General features: G+C 53.3%; 1 protein-coding gene across 2 annotated transcripts; it reads right to left on the bottom strand.

Annotated features, from left to right (window-relative positions):
• Positions 1 to 1565: 1565 nt before the first annotated feature.
• SMIM29 (small integral membrane protein 29) lies at positions 1566 to 16454 on the bottom strand. 2 transcript variants are annotated; one of them, XM_067531525.1, is made up of 6 exons: positions 11799 to 11892; positions 11257 to 11374; positions 8661 to 8851; positions 7318 to 7343; positions 5957 to 6062; positions 1566 to 2767 (listed from the first exon to the last, which is right to left on the bottom strand). In XM_067531525.1, exons 3-6 carry the CDS (start codon positions 8769 to 8771, stop codon positions 2705 to 2707), a joined length of 306 nt encoding a protein of 101 aa, XP_067387626.1. In that variant the 5' UTR covers positions 8772 to 8851; positions 11257 to 11374; positions 11799 to 11892; the 3' UTR covers positions 1566 to 2704. The 2 variants fall into 2 exon arrangements, with proteins under 2 accessions (XP_067387626.1, XP_067387627.1); XM_067531526.1 differs by lacking the exons at positions 11257 to 11374; positions 11799 to 11892 and adding an exon at positions 16405 to 16454.
• Positions 16455 to 17460: the final 1006 nt, after the last annotated feature.

The following is a 17460-nucleotide window of genomic DNA, read 5'->3' as shown; positions in this document are numbered from 1 at the left end:
CATAAGATTTCTGGCAGCAAAAGGATCCTCTGTCTAGCTATTGGCTAAGGCTGCGGGGCACGTCCATCTCTATGCTAGGCACATTACATGCACTGACCTTGAGATGCCAGAAGCAGACACACAGTGGAGGCAGTGGGACCTTCAAGTCAAAGCTGACTTGCAAGCAGTTTGTCCCAAGGTAAAAGGACAGACAACCTCCCGGCCTAGCCCCCCCGAATTCAAACCCCTCCTGTGTTAGAAACCCAGGCACTGCCGAGTACAGGCTGCACTTCTCCAACAAGGCACCCAAAACTACACCCCGTCATCTAGATTTGTACCAGCGCCCATCAACACAGCGTGAGCAAAGAACTGCAGTTCCGCACGCCCGGCAATGCCCTGAGAACGTCAGAAACGTGCTGCCTTAACCACCCGTTACCGGAGTTTCATTTTGTCAATGGGCCCAAATGCTGTGCGCTCATCACAGCTGCTTAGCTAGCGGGCTGCTGGTCACATTTCGCTGCGGTCACTCACAGCACGCGTGCTCACGTTATACGTCCCCCGTGGAACTGCTGCGGCTACGTTATTCCCCACTCCTGGAGCGCCCGATCCTGCCAGGAGCGCAGCCCTTTCACAGAATGGAGCCCTACAGTTCCATCCGGCGCCCCGTGTCGCCAGCTGCCATGGCTCCAGCCAGGCCTCGTGGACACTGATCATGACCGAGAACTCCCATGAAAAGAGCAAAGGCTGCTGGAGTGACGAGGCAGCAGAGAGGTTAGAAGGTATTTATGAAACCCACTGCAAGGCCCCTTTTCTGTGATACCATTTTCAAACATGGTGAGATGGTGAGAAGGCATCTAAAGGCTCAGAGCTGAGGTGGCTTGACTTGAAGAGAACAACCCTCACTCTGCATTTCCTGGGTTTCTGGCATTTGAGGGTTCTTTAAAATGAATGTTCTCGAATGGTTACCGTGCATTTGTCTGTCTGTAATTTCAGCATCATTGTAACCAAGCTTTTAGCGGCCAATGGCTATGTAATGTAAATTTAGATTTTTTTTTTCACGCTCCCTGTCGCCCAGTTTGCAGGAGGCAAACAAAAACAGCCTTTTTACTCCAGGATCTCCTGATGCAGAAGATCTGTCTTTGGGGCACAGCCACATGCAATCTGCTGGCATGAAGCACTCAGCATTAGCACCCCTCTCCATTGCATTCAGTGCAGGGATAGTAGAGTGTGAGGAAAGTCCTGTTCATAAGGGATTATCTAAATGGCAAGCGGACAGGACTGAGCCAAGGACCAGCCTTCCCTCCTCTTCCGGCCTTTTCCTCGCCACCCTCCCGCCCCCCAGGCGCTCCATGCCACAGTCTGGAGCTATCAGCAGACCTGACTTCAAGGCCAGTGGTGATGATGTTTCTGCTTTGCTAAGAGGACACGGTACCTTTTCAGTCAGGATGTCCCGGGCCGAGATCTGCAGCTGACAAAGGGTTAACACAACACACGCTGCACTTCTCCTCGGTTTTGAATGCTCTAAGCGGAAAGATGGGAACTGCAAATTTAAATAAAAAAAAAAGCTGAGCTCTTGCCAGACACGCTAACGTTCACGGTGCCTTTTTATTTACAAAATATAAAGATGAGCTACTATTAAATACAAAAATCATCAACACAGAACGATCCACCTTGCTGAACTATTGCACCGTGTGGGTTGTTTTACTATCCAGTAGCTTTTGTGCTAGGAAGACGTCGCCTCCTTGGCAAATACATAAGGCCTCTTGGCTGAATGCAAAGAAAGACAGTTTTGCTCTGCTAAATGCACCCTGCATTTACTGCGCAGCAAAACTGGACCCATCCTTGCCCTTGGGTGACTGGAATGAAAGGACTGCTTCAAACGCACCCATCTGAATGGCCTTTTGCAAGGCTGAAGTAAACATGCTCGCTGTCAGTTATTTCAAGATCACAGCAAAGACTCAGTTAAACTAGGTATGAAGGTCCCCGGCTGCACAATTCAACAATAGCCCCCAGAGAGAGAGAGAGCAAGAGATACAATGATGAGGTTTGTGCATGAAGCTGACCCATCCCCCCACCCGAGCAGGGCAATACACAGCATGTGCACAGATATTTAGCCAGCATGGCAGGAGGTTTGCTCCCTGTGCAGTCAGCAGATGCACCGGCAATACCAGAGCTGCATTGCTTTGAAATGGCTTATCCCCAAGGGGAGACGGAGATAAACTCGGTTTGCTGGGGGAAGGAGGGTTGCACAGGGTTGAGTCTTCGAGGTGCGTTGCCACCACACGAGACACATCCCATGATGGAGTTTCACCAACCCACTCTCAGGATCCACAGCCTCTCTTCTGCGCCCATGTGAAAAGGTTCACAGGGTTTTATAACTGCAACCAAGAGGAGGAAAAGAGCTGTTCCTGGTCAAAATGTGCAAAGCCAAGTCCCAGCCCACTCCTTCAGTGCTTCACCAGCAGGAACGCTCGGAGGCAGCAGCGCTGTCAGACAATGTTCGAAAGCTAAAGCCGGCAGGGTCCCCACCCGTCCGCCCGTCCTGCCTTGTAACGGACAAGAAGCAGAACAGGGAGAGGGGAGCAGCAGTAGAGCGAAAAGAAGGATGGAGCTTTAACAGTTAACTCCACGTGGGTGGACTTGAGGTCAACACAGAAATGGATGGAGAAGGGAGAGCGGGTGGAGGTGGTGAGTGCGTCTCCAGAGCACCAGTCTCCGAGCTGCGTTACGCTTTCAGGTCCAGGAGAGGAGTCCGATGGGGCTGGTATCCACCCCAGCCTCGCATCACCTGCAACAACAAATACATGCTTATTTGCCTTCAAAGCGCCAAGCGACCCTCCATTCAACCGACCTCCCGCATGCACAAAAGCAAGGGCAGGGTTAGCCTCTCTTTCAGACAAGGAAACCAAGGCACAAAGACGAAGCAACTTGCCACAACCATGGAAGGCCTCGCCATCAGGGCTGGGGTTACAACTTGGGAATTCCCAGCTTCCACTGAAGCGGTGAAAAGAAACCAACACAGTCTGTCTTGGGAGGGGCTGGTTTTCTCCCCCCTCCCTCCCACGTGTCATGCCCTGAAAATGAGTTGATAACCCTGGAAATCCTATGGATCAGTCCACAGCCAGAAGTGAAACTCTGGAGGGTGTCTGGCTAGCAATGAGAGAGTGGCAATCAGCATTCCCCAACTGCATGGAATAAGAGGCAGCTCCAGCCAGACCAGCGGGGGCTGGTCGGTTTCTCTCATGGAACATGTCTTAAAGTTCAATTGAAGCCCAGTATCACAGGCCACTTTGCCTCCCTAAACAAGTTATTTTCATGAATTAAATTCCCCCACCCCCTAAAACCTACACTGTCTGCACAGCCAAGCATCCTGTCTGTGCACAGAACAGCTATAATGTGAGCAATTGCAGGGAAAATGTCTCCACCCCCTTCCTCTGGCCAAGGATTCAGTCTCTATGAGCCAGTGAAATCTTGGCCCCTGCTGAGTCTGCCAGCAAAAGGGGCCCCACATTTGCACCGCTTACAGTACAAGTTTGGGCAGGGCGTACGCTAGCCTGCTTGGAACAGGACTGAGCCCACACAACTTCATTTCCCCCACAGGCACTGTACTGCCACCAGAGCAATGCACAGCTGTCGCTGACCCAGGTGGGATTTGAACCTGCAATCTAGCACAGAAAGGTGCTATGGGCCGGTTGCCACTACGAAGTTAGGTCAACTGAGCTACGTCACGCGGAGGTGTGAGCTAAGGGGTAAGAACTAAGCTCTGGTGTAGAATCCTTCTGTCAACCTAGTGCGCTCTACACCAGCTTAGATCGGCTTAACACCATCAGTCAGGGGCATGGGTTTTTCACACCCCTTAGTGATGCAGCCAGGTCGACAATGTTTCAGTGTAGACCTGGCCTTTAAGAAGACAGAGTAGGAACAGGCAAGGATTGAACGCTCTTTGATCTAAATTTCCCTCTAGCTCGATCCAGTGCATCAGGCTCATGCCTAGGGCAGCTGGCCTAAACGAGATCACGCAGCTTTGTCGGTGATCATGACAGCGCTAACACATCCTGAGCCATCAGTCACTCCACAAACACTCAGCCTGAGTCACTGACCTGATTTCAAAAGGACTGATGTTGTTTATCTGCAGTGCTTGGCCTCTTCTCAACAACCCTGAATCACACCCCTTAAATTGGAGCTTGAGGCCCCGCATTTAAGGTTCTGTGAAAGCAGGGTTTTTAAAAAAAATTCAGTATAATTAAGTGAAAAATTCCCCTGCTGTATTTGCAACCCAAACACTGCAGCCTTGAGTTAGCACATGAGAAGGACAATGGGAAATTGACCTGTTTTCATCATCCGAGTGGAGTGCAGTGCAGTGCAGACAATAGAAATGGTGGAAAGCAATTCAACACCTTATTCTCTGAACTGTGCAGCCTCTTTTTACCCAGCAGTCACTTTCACTCGAGGATTATTTTACAGCACAGGATGATCAGTATGAGGAAGGGGGAAATCTTGTACAGATTTTTTACTGATCCTGGTAATGGATGTATTATGGATCAAAGCTCTAGTTACAGCAGATGGAGGAATTTTCAAAACCACATTTTTGAAAGGCAAGTGGGTTTTTATTTTTTGTTGAAGCCAGATTTTTAAAAAGTTTACCTCCATTTCTGTTCAATGATTCCTGTTGAGTAGCAGCAGTAATATTTAAAGGAACACAGTCATCCTGAATTTCTGTTTTTTAAGCTGGACCAAGTGCAAAAAAATTCCTGTTTCTGACAGTTCCTTTAAAAAGAATCTCTTGTTAAAATCCTTTTTAAAAAACACAAATTATAAGGTTCTCCTGCTCCCTCAATAGAGTTTAGGGCTCTTTTCAGCAGAGGAAATACTAAAGCTGCAAACGCAAAGGTAATTTCATACACAGGAATAGACCCAATGAGTTACGTGGTAAAATGTTTGGAAGATCAGGGCCTAATTGAGGAAATCCTCTGAACTGACTATACGTAAAGAGCTGTCAAAGAAAGGACGATTCATTTAATAGATTCGTAGATTCCAGTGCCAGAAGGACCACTGTGATCACCACCTCCTGTATAACACAGGCCGGAGAACTTCCTCAAAATAATTCCTAGAGGAGATCTTTTAGAAAAACATCCAGTCTTCATTTGAAAATTATCAGTGATGGAGACTCCACCATGACCTTTGGCAAAGTGTTCCAATGGTTAATTACTCTCACTGATCATTCTCATGGTTCCTGTCTATTTATCAACCTCCTTCTTGAATTGTGGGCACCAGAACTCCAGCAACGGTCACACCGGTGCCAAATACAGAGGTCAAATAACCTCTCTGCTCGAGATTCCCCTGTTTTTGCAACCCAGGATTGCATTAGCCCTTCTGGCTACAGCATCACACTGGGAACTAAGGTTCATCTGATTATCCACCATGACCCCCAAATTTTGCTGCTAATGTTTTGGTGATACTGATCTCTGTAACAATGGTAGATATAAAGTTTCCAGACAAAAAAATGTGGTTAGCCGAGTTAACAGTGAGCCTTTTAAACTTGGCATTTACAATAGCACTTAGCCTGAAGCAAGCTCACTGCAAAACTATACAGAAGCATGAGTAACCCTGTGTTTACAGAGGAACAGTGGCACTGAAAGGTTGTTACTTGCCCACATAGCTAGTCACTCAAGTATTCATCCTGCTCCTGTGCTCACACCCCATCCCCGGCATTGCTTGTACAAGACAGCTGAATGCACAGTGTTCTCCGGGGCAGATCATCTTCTACAGCAGATGATTTAGGATGAGGCATGCTGGAAGGAGCAGCCTGGATGCTCTGTAAAGTGCCTCCCCACATTCCTCTCCCTAAACCCTCCTGCCTCAAAGCACGTGACCCAAAAGCAAATGTGACCACGGACAGGGACGACTGGCTCCACGGGGCATCAGGCCCACTCATGCTGCCCACACACAGACACGCTTGAGGACCCAGGCAACTCACCTTGGGCTCGTCTGGCTCCCCCAGCAGCTCCTGTTCAGCCTCGTGCAGGTCCTCTGTGGGGTCGTAGCTGTACATCGGTAACAGGTGGTGACGTAACCTGTCAAACCTGACACACACAGAGACAAGGGACTGCGAGGCTGCTCTGTAAACGCGCAGCCCCACCACGGAACAAAGGATGATGCTGACAATAGGCTCACACCGCGGGAGAGGGACAATCAGAGGGGCTGAGATTTCCAGAGCCGTGTACGGAATGTAGACGTGCCCCTTGCATTAATTTGAATGTCTAAATGGCTTTGAAAATCTCATCCCAGATCTAGAACCCAAAGCCAGCACTCCTACTCCGTTCAAGGCTACCATCTTGCTGTTACCTGGCACTCTTTCTCCCATCTCTTTGTTCAAGCCACCTACTGTCTCCTCCCACACTTAGGGTCTAAGCTCTTCGGAGCCGCAAAGTGCTTAACACAACAGTTTTCAGCCTGGGGTCCGCAGACTACGTCTATCATATCCAAAGGGGCCCACACCTCCATTTGAAATTGTTTAGGGATCCACCAATGAAAAAAGGTTGAAAACCCCTGGCCTACCCCAATGGGACCGAGGACAATGATAAACAGAAGAGCTAACTATCATCATTAGTGACGTCAATGCAAAGACTGCAGCATTTGAGCCCTTATCTATTGCCACCAGAGGTCACAGCCCCACACACATGATCCAGCCGGGTAGCAAAGATAAGCAAAAGATATTCATCACTACGGAAGGTGGCCGGCGAACGCATGGGGGAGGGATCTGAATGAGGGTGGCACAAACGTCGTCACTTTCGTCTCCCAGTGGAGAGGGCCGATCTGAGAAGTGAGTGCAAGGGAAGTGGTGGAAGAGGAAAACCAAGGGGGCGGACGTTAACGCTCACGGAGATTTGTCCACACGGACACTCAGTTCGTGACAGGCTGGGGTGTAAATCTAGTCTGCCATGTGCTAAGCGTCCCATTTCCAACTGGGGGCAGATCAAAGTGCACCACAGAACTTTCAGTGCGCGGCAGCAGAGGCCATGTGGCCACTTCGGGCGGGGTGGATTTACATCCCAGTTTGCCACACACTGAGTGTTCATACAGCCTCGCCCTTACTCTGCTACAGCTGGGGAGAGTAGCCAGTTTCAGGGAGCTCCAAGCGGAAGTGGCCAACCTAGCGAAAACAGCACCATGCTTTGGGCAGCTGCTGGTGAAGAAGGTCTGTATCTACGCTACTATCTCCAGCTAGAAGCTCAGAGTGGCACATGCCATATGATCACCACCCTGTTCTCCCAGCCAAAGCAAAAAACAGGCTTCCCCTCCCTAACATCCCAGCAGCCCCCAGATGCAGCCACTTACCTCCTCTTCTTCTGAATATACATCATCTGCAATGGGGGAGGGGGAAAAAAAAGCACTTCGTGAGCAGGAACACAGCCCGGGGGTGGGGGTCACCACATTTAAAGTGAGTTTAGAACCAGCCCTGGAGACCTCTATTCACAGAGCAGATCCAGCACGGACGGCGGCAGCGCTAGCTTTCCCCCATATCATCCCCTTTCAATGTGCCACAACCTCTGGCCTGGGGTCTCCAGGCACCTGCAGCCGGATTTTCAGGGGAGCGCCGCGCACTGGAGGCTGAGCTCTTTGGCACGAGGTGTCAGCGAGGAGTCGGCCGCTTGTGACGAGCCTGTTCCAAAGCAGCTCAGTCTCTCTAGTCTATGCCGCTGCCATCAAGGAAGGGCCTGGAGAGCCATGTGCTCTGACCTCCTGCACAGGGCAGGCCGGAGAACCTCACTCAGTGATTGCTGCATTCAGACCACGCCTTGTGGTCAAGCTAGAACACGCTTCCCTTACAAAAATAAAAAGCCACCCAATCCCCTCACCCCATTTATAGTCTAGGAGCTGCCACCCAAGGGATGGTCTTCAGCCCATCACTGCCCCCTCACAAAACAGCCTCCCCTCAGCCCCCTCCACTCCAACGACAACATCTGAGGGAGGGAGCGGGTGGGTTTTAGATCTGAGATCTTCGACCCAGCGAGCTGCCTGGGACAGCCCAGCTCTCAGGAGCGAAGATGCAGCCAGGCGTTCGTGGAGGCCGCTAGCGACTGAGAAAGAGAGCCGAGGCACTTCTGTGTGTGTTTTTAAATCGCCGGGGTCCGCCCAGCAATCAGCCAAAGGTCAGACAAGCAGCCACAGGACACTGTGCAGGTTCTGCCAGGCCAACAGAGAACCGCACTCTCCCCGGCCCCCTGGCCCACTCTTTGGAGATGTCAGTGCTGGGGAAAGCCTTACATGGCCGGCCCTCGGGTGGACTGACATCCTCTAGCCGCAGGGCAGGGACGGTGCAGGCAGCAACTCAAGCTCACCACACACCAGTATAGGTCAGCCACAATCTGGAGCAACCACATCTAGGGGCGAGAAGGGAGTGTGTTCTCCATGGGACCCATTCAGCCCTTGGTCTCTGCCGGACACCCCAACGAGAGGGGGTGGCTTCTGTAGCATGAACTGCACCAGAACAGCAGCCACCAAAGCACTTACAACTTTTGGCCCATGCTTGGATTTGAACCAGCAACGTAGAGGCAAGAAAAGGCTGGACCTGCCCCACCAAAAACCCCTGAGATGTCCAGGGCCCACTACTCCCCAGGATTACATCTGTACACCAAGGGGGAAGGCTGAACTCGCCCAAACAAAAGCAAGTCTCTTACCACCACCAGGAAGATGCCGACGATGGTGATGAGGAAGAATGGCACCAGGATGTACCCTACCAAGGAGTCGCTGGAGGTCCCGGCGGAGGTGGGAGTGGTCGTGTTACTCATTGCCTAGGAAGCAGCTGCTCAAGGGGAGGCAGAGAGGCAGCGCTGGTCTTCATCAGGAAGACAACCTCCTGGCTGACCCTCTGGGCCATTAAAAAAAAAAAATCAGAACAAGATCTTAGATTTTAAAGCCCCTGGTTTAAGATTAAAAATCAGTTTCTCCCATTCAGCTACCAAATTCCAGCTTGGAGGAAGGATTTGAAGCTGCTGAATCGGTACCACAGCATAAAATACAAGTCACGAGTCAGTCACAGACTGACCATGACATCGGATGCCACAGCAGGCCAGCGGAGGAAACACAGTTAAGCCTTTGGTATGTAGCCTGGCGGGTTGTGTCAGACCCCACCCAATGCCCATTGGAGTCAATGAGATGAGTAACAGGTAAGGGACTGGGTCCTTAGGAGCACCGCTAATGGGTAATAATGCACTTAGCAGGAGGGTACGTAAAAAGATACCCATGCTGCATAGGGACACTGCACATATAAAAATACACCAGTGCATCTGTCTTAGGCACCCTGCATCTTCCAAGGCTTTGCTGCCCTGCCACAGATCCCAGAGAGCTTTGCAGCCATAACTTCACCCCCTTTTTTGACAGGTGGGGGGGGAAAAACGGAGGCACAAAAAAAGTGGAAAGTGATTTGCCCCAGACATGTTTCCTGTGCACATTTGGGGCAATTCGCCTCTCTCCGTTTCCCCATCAGTTAAAACGGGGATGAGGCGCCTCCCTTAGCCCTCCTGAGTCCCTAGGAGGAGGCAGTCGTCTTGGCCATGTGGGCAAGCCGCTGAGACGAATGGTGCCAGAGAAGGACGCAGTCTCCTGAAGGGCTAGGTAACGTCTGCCTGCAACCTAGACAGGGACTGAGGCCCACGCACCTCGCCACCGCCCTTTTCTGCAGTTGCATCTACTAGAGAAAGAGGCTGGGTCTGCGATGCAGGCGCTGGCCTTCAGGACATGGGTGGAACTCCCTGTTCTGCCACTGATTCCTGTATGACTTTGGGCGAGTCACTTCCTCTCTCTGCGCCTCAGTTCCCCACCTGTCAGACGGGGAGGATAATGCTTTGCTTCTCCTGCCCTTGGTCTGTCTCACCTCTTTAGATCGTAAGCACTCCTCCTCACTATGTGCGCGTACAACTCCTAGCACAATGGGGCCCTGATCTCGACTGGAGCCCTAGGCATTAGTCTGACACTAACAACAGCGCTGGGCTCAAGGAAATGCCAACACAGCTTCACGGACTCTCTGCTCTCACAGAAATGCCCAGGTGAGGACACTGCTTCAGAGAGAGCTTTCAGCACCTAGCACAATGGGCTGTAGGTGCGGCAGTAATACAAATAATTAACAACAACAATGCACCATTTGTGAAGGAAGGGTGAAAAACAGCCCAGCTCTATCTCAAACCTCTTCTCTGTGACGCTGGTGCAGAGACCTCCCCCCTGCAGCTTAATCCATCAAAGAATCTCTCCCGTAGACAAGTATCTCAGAGCACGAGTTTGCAATATGCAGCACATACAAAAACACCCTTGAGACGGATAAAGACACACATTGAAATCGAGAGCAAAGGCCGGATCTTGGCTCGGGCGCAGACCCCAGAGCATTCTGGAGTCAGGAAACGCCTGGAGGCCCTTGCGCACCAGACAGCCATGAGGATGCATCTCAGAAGAGCACAAAGGGCCTCTATCTGCTATAGGGAATTACCCAAAGACCCACAGCCACAAAGAGCAGCTTGACATAGTCCTGCGCAGGACCCATCCCGTGCCCCACCATTGGTTATTAGTTGTATCACCGTAGCACCTATCCCTGGCCCACGACCCCACTATGTTAGAGGCTATCCCAAAAAATGGTCCTTGCCCCAAAGAGCTTCCAATCCACCATCCGGTCTCTCCACCTTGGCAGGGATGCTGGCAGCCAGTCGAGAGCCAGGTTTGTGGGAAAGGGAACACAATAGTCCTAAGAAATATTGTTATGTTTGGATGCAAATATTCCCCACCGGCAGCATTTACAGCCCAAACCCCACAGTACTAGCTGGAGCACAGTATTATTAATCCTGGCATCCATGATTTCCCTGCTCCAGCGTGAGGGGATAGAACAGGTGGCCTCTTGAGGTCCCTTCCATCCCTACATTGCTGTGGTTCTGCATCCCACTGACAGAACCCGGAAAGCTTATTTCAGATGCAGGAGGAAAAGGCCATCAAAGAAAGAACAAACGTAAAGTCTGCCTGAGGGACAGCACTCAGACTCGCCCCCAAAGCCCATCTGGAATGGGTCTCTTGGCATGGAGTCCATTGCAGGATGAAGGCCTGCAGGCGTGGTGAAAAATCAATTAGATGCTGAACACTGAGTTATCTACAGGGTATTGGTACTACAGCACGGGGGCTTTATCGTTTTAACCTGGCAGTGGCCCCCTTTAACTGCAGTGCTCTCCATCCCTGCACACAGAGCGCTCCCTCTCAAGTTCCCCTTCCCCACTGGTAGTGCATGGCCCTGCTCACCACCAAAAATCCCCCAGCGCTCGGGCAGTCTGTGCAAGGGCGGCTGCGGGTGAAGAGTCACTCCCAAGATACCTTCAGCACCCTCTCGGGAGGCTCTGTGAAACCCTAGAGCTGGGTCCTGAGGAAGGAAAAGCACAAGCTCGAAAACTCAAGAAAACTCTGCAGACTTGTGTGCAATCCCTGCAGCTTGCTGTGCTTTGCTCACTACGCTTTCCCCTAAAGCCACCCACCCCCAGTCCTGCTGCAGGCCCCAGAAAGACCCCTGCGTTCCCCTAGTCTGACCACCCTTCGCTTTCCAGCACCTCTCCTATCAGCCTGCCAACCCCTCCCATTGCTGCCCCCCAGCACCCTTCGCCCTGCTGTACCCCCTCCCACCCTGCTCCCTTTGCTGCCCCCCAGCTCCCCCTTCACCCTGCTGCATCTCCCCACCCTGCTCCCTTTGCTGCCTCCCTCCCCGGCCGCGCTCCCTCCTCCTCCGCTCCCCCCGCCCCCACCTTTGCATGCCATCATCAGCTCCGGCTGGAGCAGCGCCAGCCCCTTACCTGCCGCCCAGCCTCACGCGCGCGCGCGCCCCCTCCCCGCCCCACGCACCCGGAAGGGCCCGGCCTGGAGGCGCGTGACTGACTGACAGCCGGCCGCGGCGGGGCGGGGCCTCAGCCAATGGCGGGGAAGGGGAGGAGCCAGGCGGGCGAGGCTGCTGCGGCTGCTGGTGCAGCGGAGAAGCGGCAGGGGGCAGCAGCTGCTCGCCTCCGCAGTCAGCTGGAGCGGGGGGGGGGAGGGAGAAGAAGGCGGCCCTGGTGGGGGGGCTGGTGTCCCAGTGGCCCTGGTGGGTTTCCAGTGGGGCGGCCCCCAGACAGGTGCTGGCAGGTGCATGCCAGCTGCGAGCACCCCGTGGGCTGGGTGCATCCCTTTGGAGCAGGAGCGTCTGGCCTTGAGATGGGGCAGCCTGTGGCTATAGCAGGGGGGCAGCCTGGGGGTGCCCCTGGCAGCAGCCAGCTGGCTCCACCGGGGCAGGGGGCATGGAGGTTCTGCACACCATGCTGTGCTGTGCCGGCTTCCCTGGGACACAGCCCCTCCTTCCTGCAGGGCTGGTGCTGCTGAGCCAGGGCCCCAGCTCCCCTCCCCCCACTGATGAATGGGAGGGTGCCGTGGGCGCTGGCCCCAGCGCTAGGCCGGCTCAGGGCAGCGAGGGAGGGGCAGGCCTCCCCAGCCCATCGGCCTGCTGTATGCACCCGGACCACCTCTTGCAGTGCAGGCATCCCCGCGGCTTGCTTCCACACCGTTACTTCTGCACTCAGGCTCAGACCCTGCTGCAGGTCCAGTGGCGCCCCACAGCCACCCCGCTCGGGTCAGCAGCTTGAGTCTGCTCCAGGGGAGGGATGAGGGGACATAACTCGCCCAGCTGACAGCTGGAAAGCATCTGAGATACCTCCATAACCACAAGGAGGAGAAAGCCAGGGATCTCTTGGGAGGAGCTGAACTTTCCGAGTTGTGGGAAGGGCTAGGTAAAATCCAACAACCACTGCAGGGCAGACATAATGGAGAAGCTTTCAATGTCCCTCAACTGCCAGTCTTCCACCACTCCTCAGCCAATTGGCAAAGGCCATGGGGTAGTATGGTATCCCCAGCAGGCTTTGGGGCCCCATCCCGTCCTAACAAATGCTCTGCAAAGCCCAACACCACATATGGCCCGTAAGGATCCACATCACCTCTCCAAAGCTCTGTAGCATGTCACCTCAGTGCTCTGTGCCACACCTCTAAGGCTCCGCGCTACAGAAACTAGTACCACATCCTCAGATCCAGCTGCAGCACAATTGTATTCGGCCCAATGAACACATGGTTCGGCCTTGCAGTGTCCATGGTCCCTAAATCATGGATACCGTTAACAATTCGTTCGATCCCGTCTACACCCTACCTTAACTGCTGCAGGCAGCTATCGTGTTATCACCAGTCCTGTAACATGGGCAATGTTCACAGCACAGACCCGGGAGCCTGCAATGGCACAGAGCTAAAAGTCTGCCTTCCCCTCTTCTTGAGAGCGTGGGGGCAGAGGTGATAAAGGCCGATCACGGACTCATTTTCCAAGAAGCTGAGCGCTCGTAACTCTCACTGAAGTTCTTAGCCCCTTTGCAAATCGAGCCATTACAGCGCTCATGACAGCAAAGCCACAGGGGTGTCTTTTTCTCATACTAGCAATCACGGAATGGCTGAGTTGAATCAAAGACGGTAGCTGAAGTCTTCAAAGTTGGGTGCTTAAAGTTATGCACCTCAACCCGTATCTCAGCACATCAATCAGTGACCTGATTTCCAGAGGGGCTGAGCACCCACAGAGCCCCGTGGCTGACATTGAGTTGTGAGGTGTTTGGCATGTCTGGAAATCAGGCCACTTATTTGGCTGCCTAGATCAGGATGTAGGGACCTAACTTTTGACTCCCCACTCGTCATGTTGTGCTCTCCTCTTGGAATTCACACCCTACCGTTCAGACCAGTCTGGGTTGCAGTTCCCTTGGGAGCAGGAGCAGCTCTCTCCTTGATTAAAGCAGCATTCAAAGTGCCCACAGTGAGGGAAGGAGGCTGCCTGCCACCGCGTTGAGCTACGCCTGGGCTGGCCACGTTTTATCAGTTGCAATCCCAGGACGTGCCAGTTTGACATCCCCTGGACAGTCTCTGTCTCTGTGCGCTTGAGAGAGTCCCACGGTTACCTGCATGCCAGGAGAGGTAAGATCCTCCAACGTCCCCAATGTGTTATCGGCCTTATCCCACATGGAGATGTCTCCACTCTTGATAAAGAACTGGCTTCCATTCCTGGGTCAGCCGCTGACTCCGTTACCTGGGGCAGGACATTAAAAACAAACCCACCGCTCCATGCCTCAGTTTCCCCCTGTACCGTGCCGCTAATGGAACTGATGCTCCCCTAGCTCCAGGGTGGGGGTGAGCTTAGATAATGAACACTGGGTGGGAAGTGCTCCTCCGATGGAAGGTGCCCAGGGCTGTTTCTATACAGCTGGCCTGGGGCGATGCACAAAGGTGCCAGCCAATTATCTTCACCATCTCGCACAAGGCTGGGGAGCCCAAGCCTTGATCCCCCCCCCCCCCCCAGGCCCTCTGCAGCACCCAACCCCCACCTTGGCTTAGCCAGGGGAGGAGAGCGAACCCCTCCGCACCAGTTCCCTTCCCTCCTGCTGGTGGCTGCGTAATCCTCTTTGCCTGCGCGGAGGCACCAGATGGCACCGCTAAGTGGGTCACTGAGAAATGGATCCATAAAACAAAAGGCAGCCAGCGGGGGTGGGGAAGCTGGGAAGCCTCTCAGCATCCTATTCTCAGAAAGCCTCGAGGGGGAGGAAGGAAAGCAACCTTCCTAACAGCACACATGCATTTCAAGGGGGGGGGGGGGGAGTCTTTGCAAAGAAACAGGTGGGCACTGGGGAGACCAGCCAGGCGCCCCATGCATGCCAGTGAGAAATAGCCAGGCTGGCCCGGCAGAGAATTGACAACACCCAGCGGTGAGAATGGGTGCTCCTTAGGCAGCTCCCCACCTCGCCTACTACAGCAAGCCCATGGCTGCAGTGGGAGAAGGGGGCCGGCTGGTCTTAGGGCATGCAGCTAGGAATTTGCTTTGCTAGAGCCTTGGCCTCTTTGGGGGTGGGGGAGAAGAAATGAACCAAAAGGCCCAGACTGTGGGATTGTGCTGGGAGAAGCCAGGGAAGGGGGCTGCAGATATTTGTGCAACCATTCTCTGTTCAACTCACGCAGCGGGGAACTCTGCTCTCAGCTACGCCCACCTGCCGTGGCTGTTTAGAAGGATTTCTATGGCACGCGGCAACTCAGCAGCTAGCAAACGTTAACACCGTGGGCCTGCCCACACGCTGGCAGGGAGGCCAATATCACCCCCTTTTTACAGATGGGGAAACTGAGGGATGGAGGGTCAGACCAACACTTTCAGAAGGGGCCGCTGATTTCAGGTGCCCTGCTTAGCTGGGCCCTGGTGCCTGATTTCCCAGAGGTGCCGAGCACCCACAGTTCCCATTGACTCTCCATGGCGAGGCACCCAGAATCGGCTGCCACTTCAGAAAACTTCTCCCTCAGTGATTTACTCAAGGTCGCCCGGCAAGGCGGTGGCAGAGATGGGACTAGAACCCAGCTGCCCTACCCTCGTAAGCCTCTAGCCTTCTGCAGCCCCTCCCCCTCGGCACTCCTGCATGAGACAAGGCGTCCGGAGGTGCTCTCCCTGTTTGCACCATGTCTGTGGTGGAGCCGGGAAGGGGACCCAGGCGTCCTGACGCAGAGTCCCTTCCAGTGGGGCTGTATGCGAGTACAGGACAGAATTTCCTCCTCCTTGCTGCTCTCAATGCCTGTGGGGGGTGTATTCTGTCTGCAAATAGATGCATCTCGATCGCTGTGAGAACAAGGCGAGCATAGCCCATGGCCGTCAGCGTGAAATCCCCCCTGTGTGGGCCCCATCCCATGCCACAGGACAGCAGAGCAGCTTGAACTCCTGGCTCCAAAGCCATGGGGCTTGCATGTGATTTAGAATCCTCTACAGCTTGGAGATCAGTCACACAGTTAAAAACAGACCAATTGGCAACAAACCAAATGAATCCCAGCGCCGGCCCTACTCCACCAGCTGCCAGGTCGCTCCCACCCAGGGGATGATGACAGATTTATTCCCTGGTCCTCTCCCTGCATCACCTATGGAGCCAGTGAGAAATAGCCCTGGCTCAGGGGTTTCTATGTGGTCCCAGGGAGTGGGATACCAGACACAGCCTCCCCTCCCCATTCTTCTACTTTCCCCGGAAGAGACTGGCTGGAACTCGGTCCCCTCATGAAAGCAGAGGGGAGCACCTGGGCTTAAGTGATTTGTTCAAGGTCACAAAGGGAGTCTGTGGCAGAGATGGGAACAGAACCCAGCTGTCCTGGCTCCAGCCTCTGTCTTACCCCATGGTACTAAGTGCACAGGCTTGAGGGAGATAGGGTTTCTTCCTAAGTCCACTTATTATTTATGCCATGGTGGCACTGAGAAGTTCCAGTCACAGACCAGGACTCCATTGTGCTAGGTGCTGCACAAACACAGAGCAAACTGACAGTCCCCACCCTGAAGAATTTAGTGCTGATGTGGCACTGACATGGCGGGGAGGAGAATAAACCAACCTGCCTCCCCCCGGCACCTTGATAGAGAGGGAGAGCATGGTGGCTACATGTGGCCCCTCATTCAAGTCCTTCAGCAGCTCCACAGGAAGCAAATCCAGAATCTTGAGCTGAGAAAGGAAACAACAGTAAACAGGGCATCAAAGCCGAGCCAGTGGCTCCTGAAATACAGTGGCAGCCAGTTCCAAAGGGCGTCTTATCCTCCTGCAGATTCAACAGAAACTCATCAGCTTCCCAGAAATGCGCAGGGCTAACATGTTTGCTCTCCCTGGCAGAACGATAAGCAGATGTGCTTGTTATCACGCTTTCCTAGAAAAACCTGTGTGGCTCTAGCCCTTCTGCAGAGAATGAGAGCTTGCAAGGGGAAAGCCTCTCTCTCTCTCACACACACACACACAGACACACACCCAAGCCCCACAGGGTTGTGAATCCATTTGTTCGTGTAAGAGGAAACAAGAAAATATTTGTTGTTTTAGTCACTTGTTCCTAGCCCCAGCTGGGGAAGGCGGCAGTGTTTAAGTTAGGGACCATCTAATCTGTGGCTCCCAAATATATATATTTTAATAGAATTACCCAGGTGCAAAAATACACGGATGGTTACCACAAGTGCAGGAATTATGCCCACACATCTGGGCCGAGAGGTTTACTGACCAGGACGTTCAACCCTGTACAGGGCACATGCCAGAGCTTAAGAGGCACTTAGCCTTCATGCTGGCCCTCTGCACAGGGGTGAATTTCATCCTGCCTTTGTAATTTGGTAGATTCCACACGCAACATGTCGTCATCTCCCGCCTCTCCCACGCAAATAGGAATCACACCTCAGTCGTGTTTCTAAGTAGGGCTGCAAAACTGTCAGGTTCTAATGCAGGGCTTATGCTGTGCAGAAGGGAATGACGGGGTCTGTGGACCTGGGTTAGCCACTTCTCCTATCTTCCAAGGATGTTGCACCATGTTGGGGAAAAGCCATCCACCATCCTCCTCCTGGGATGAACAGCCAAGGCTTTATGGGAGTGGGCAAAGTTTTCCCCGAATGCACCAGTATAAATCTGGCTGTGCGCT

This window comes from Emydura macquarii, unplaced genomic scaffold (genome assembly GCF_026122565.2).
Source record: "Emydura macquarii macquarii isolate MOO-44397 ecotype Brisbane River unplaced genomic scaffold, CSIRO-AGI_Emac_v2 contig_3220, whole genome shotgun sequence".
In the NCBI taxonomy this organism is placed as follows: domain Eukaryota; kingdom Metazoa; phylum Chordata; order Testudines; family Chelidae; genus Emydura; species Emydura macquarii.
Note: the sequence above shows the minus strand (reverse complement) of the source record. Positions and strands in the feature narration are given on the sequence as shown.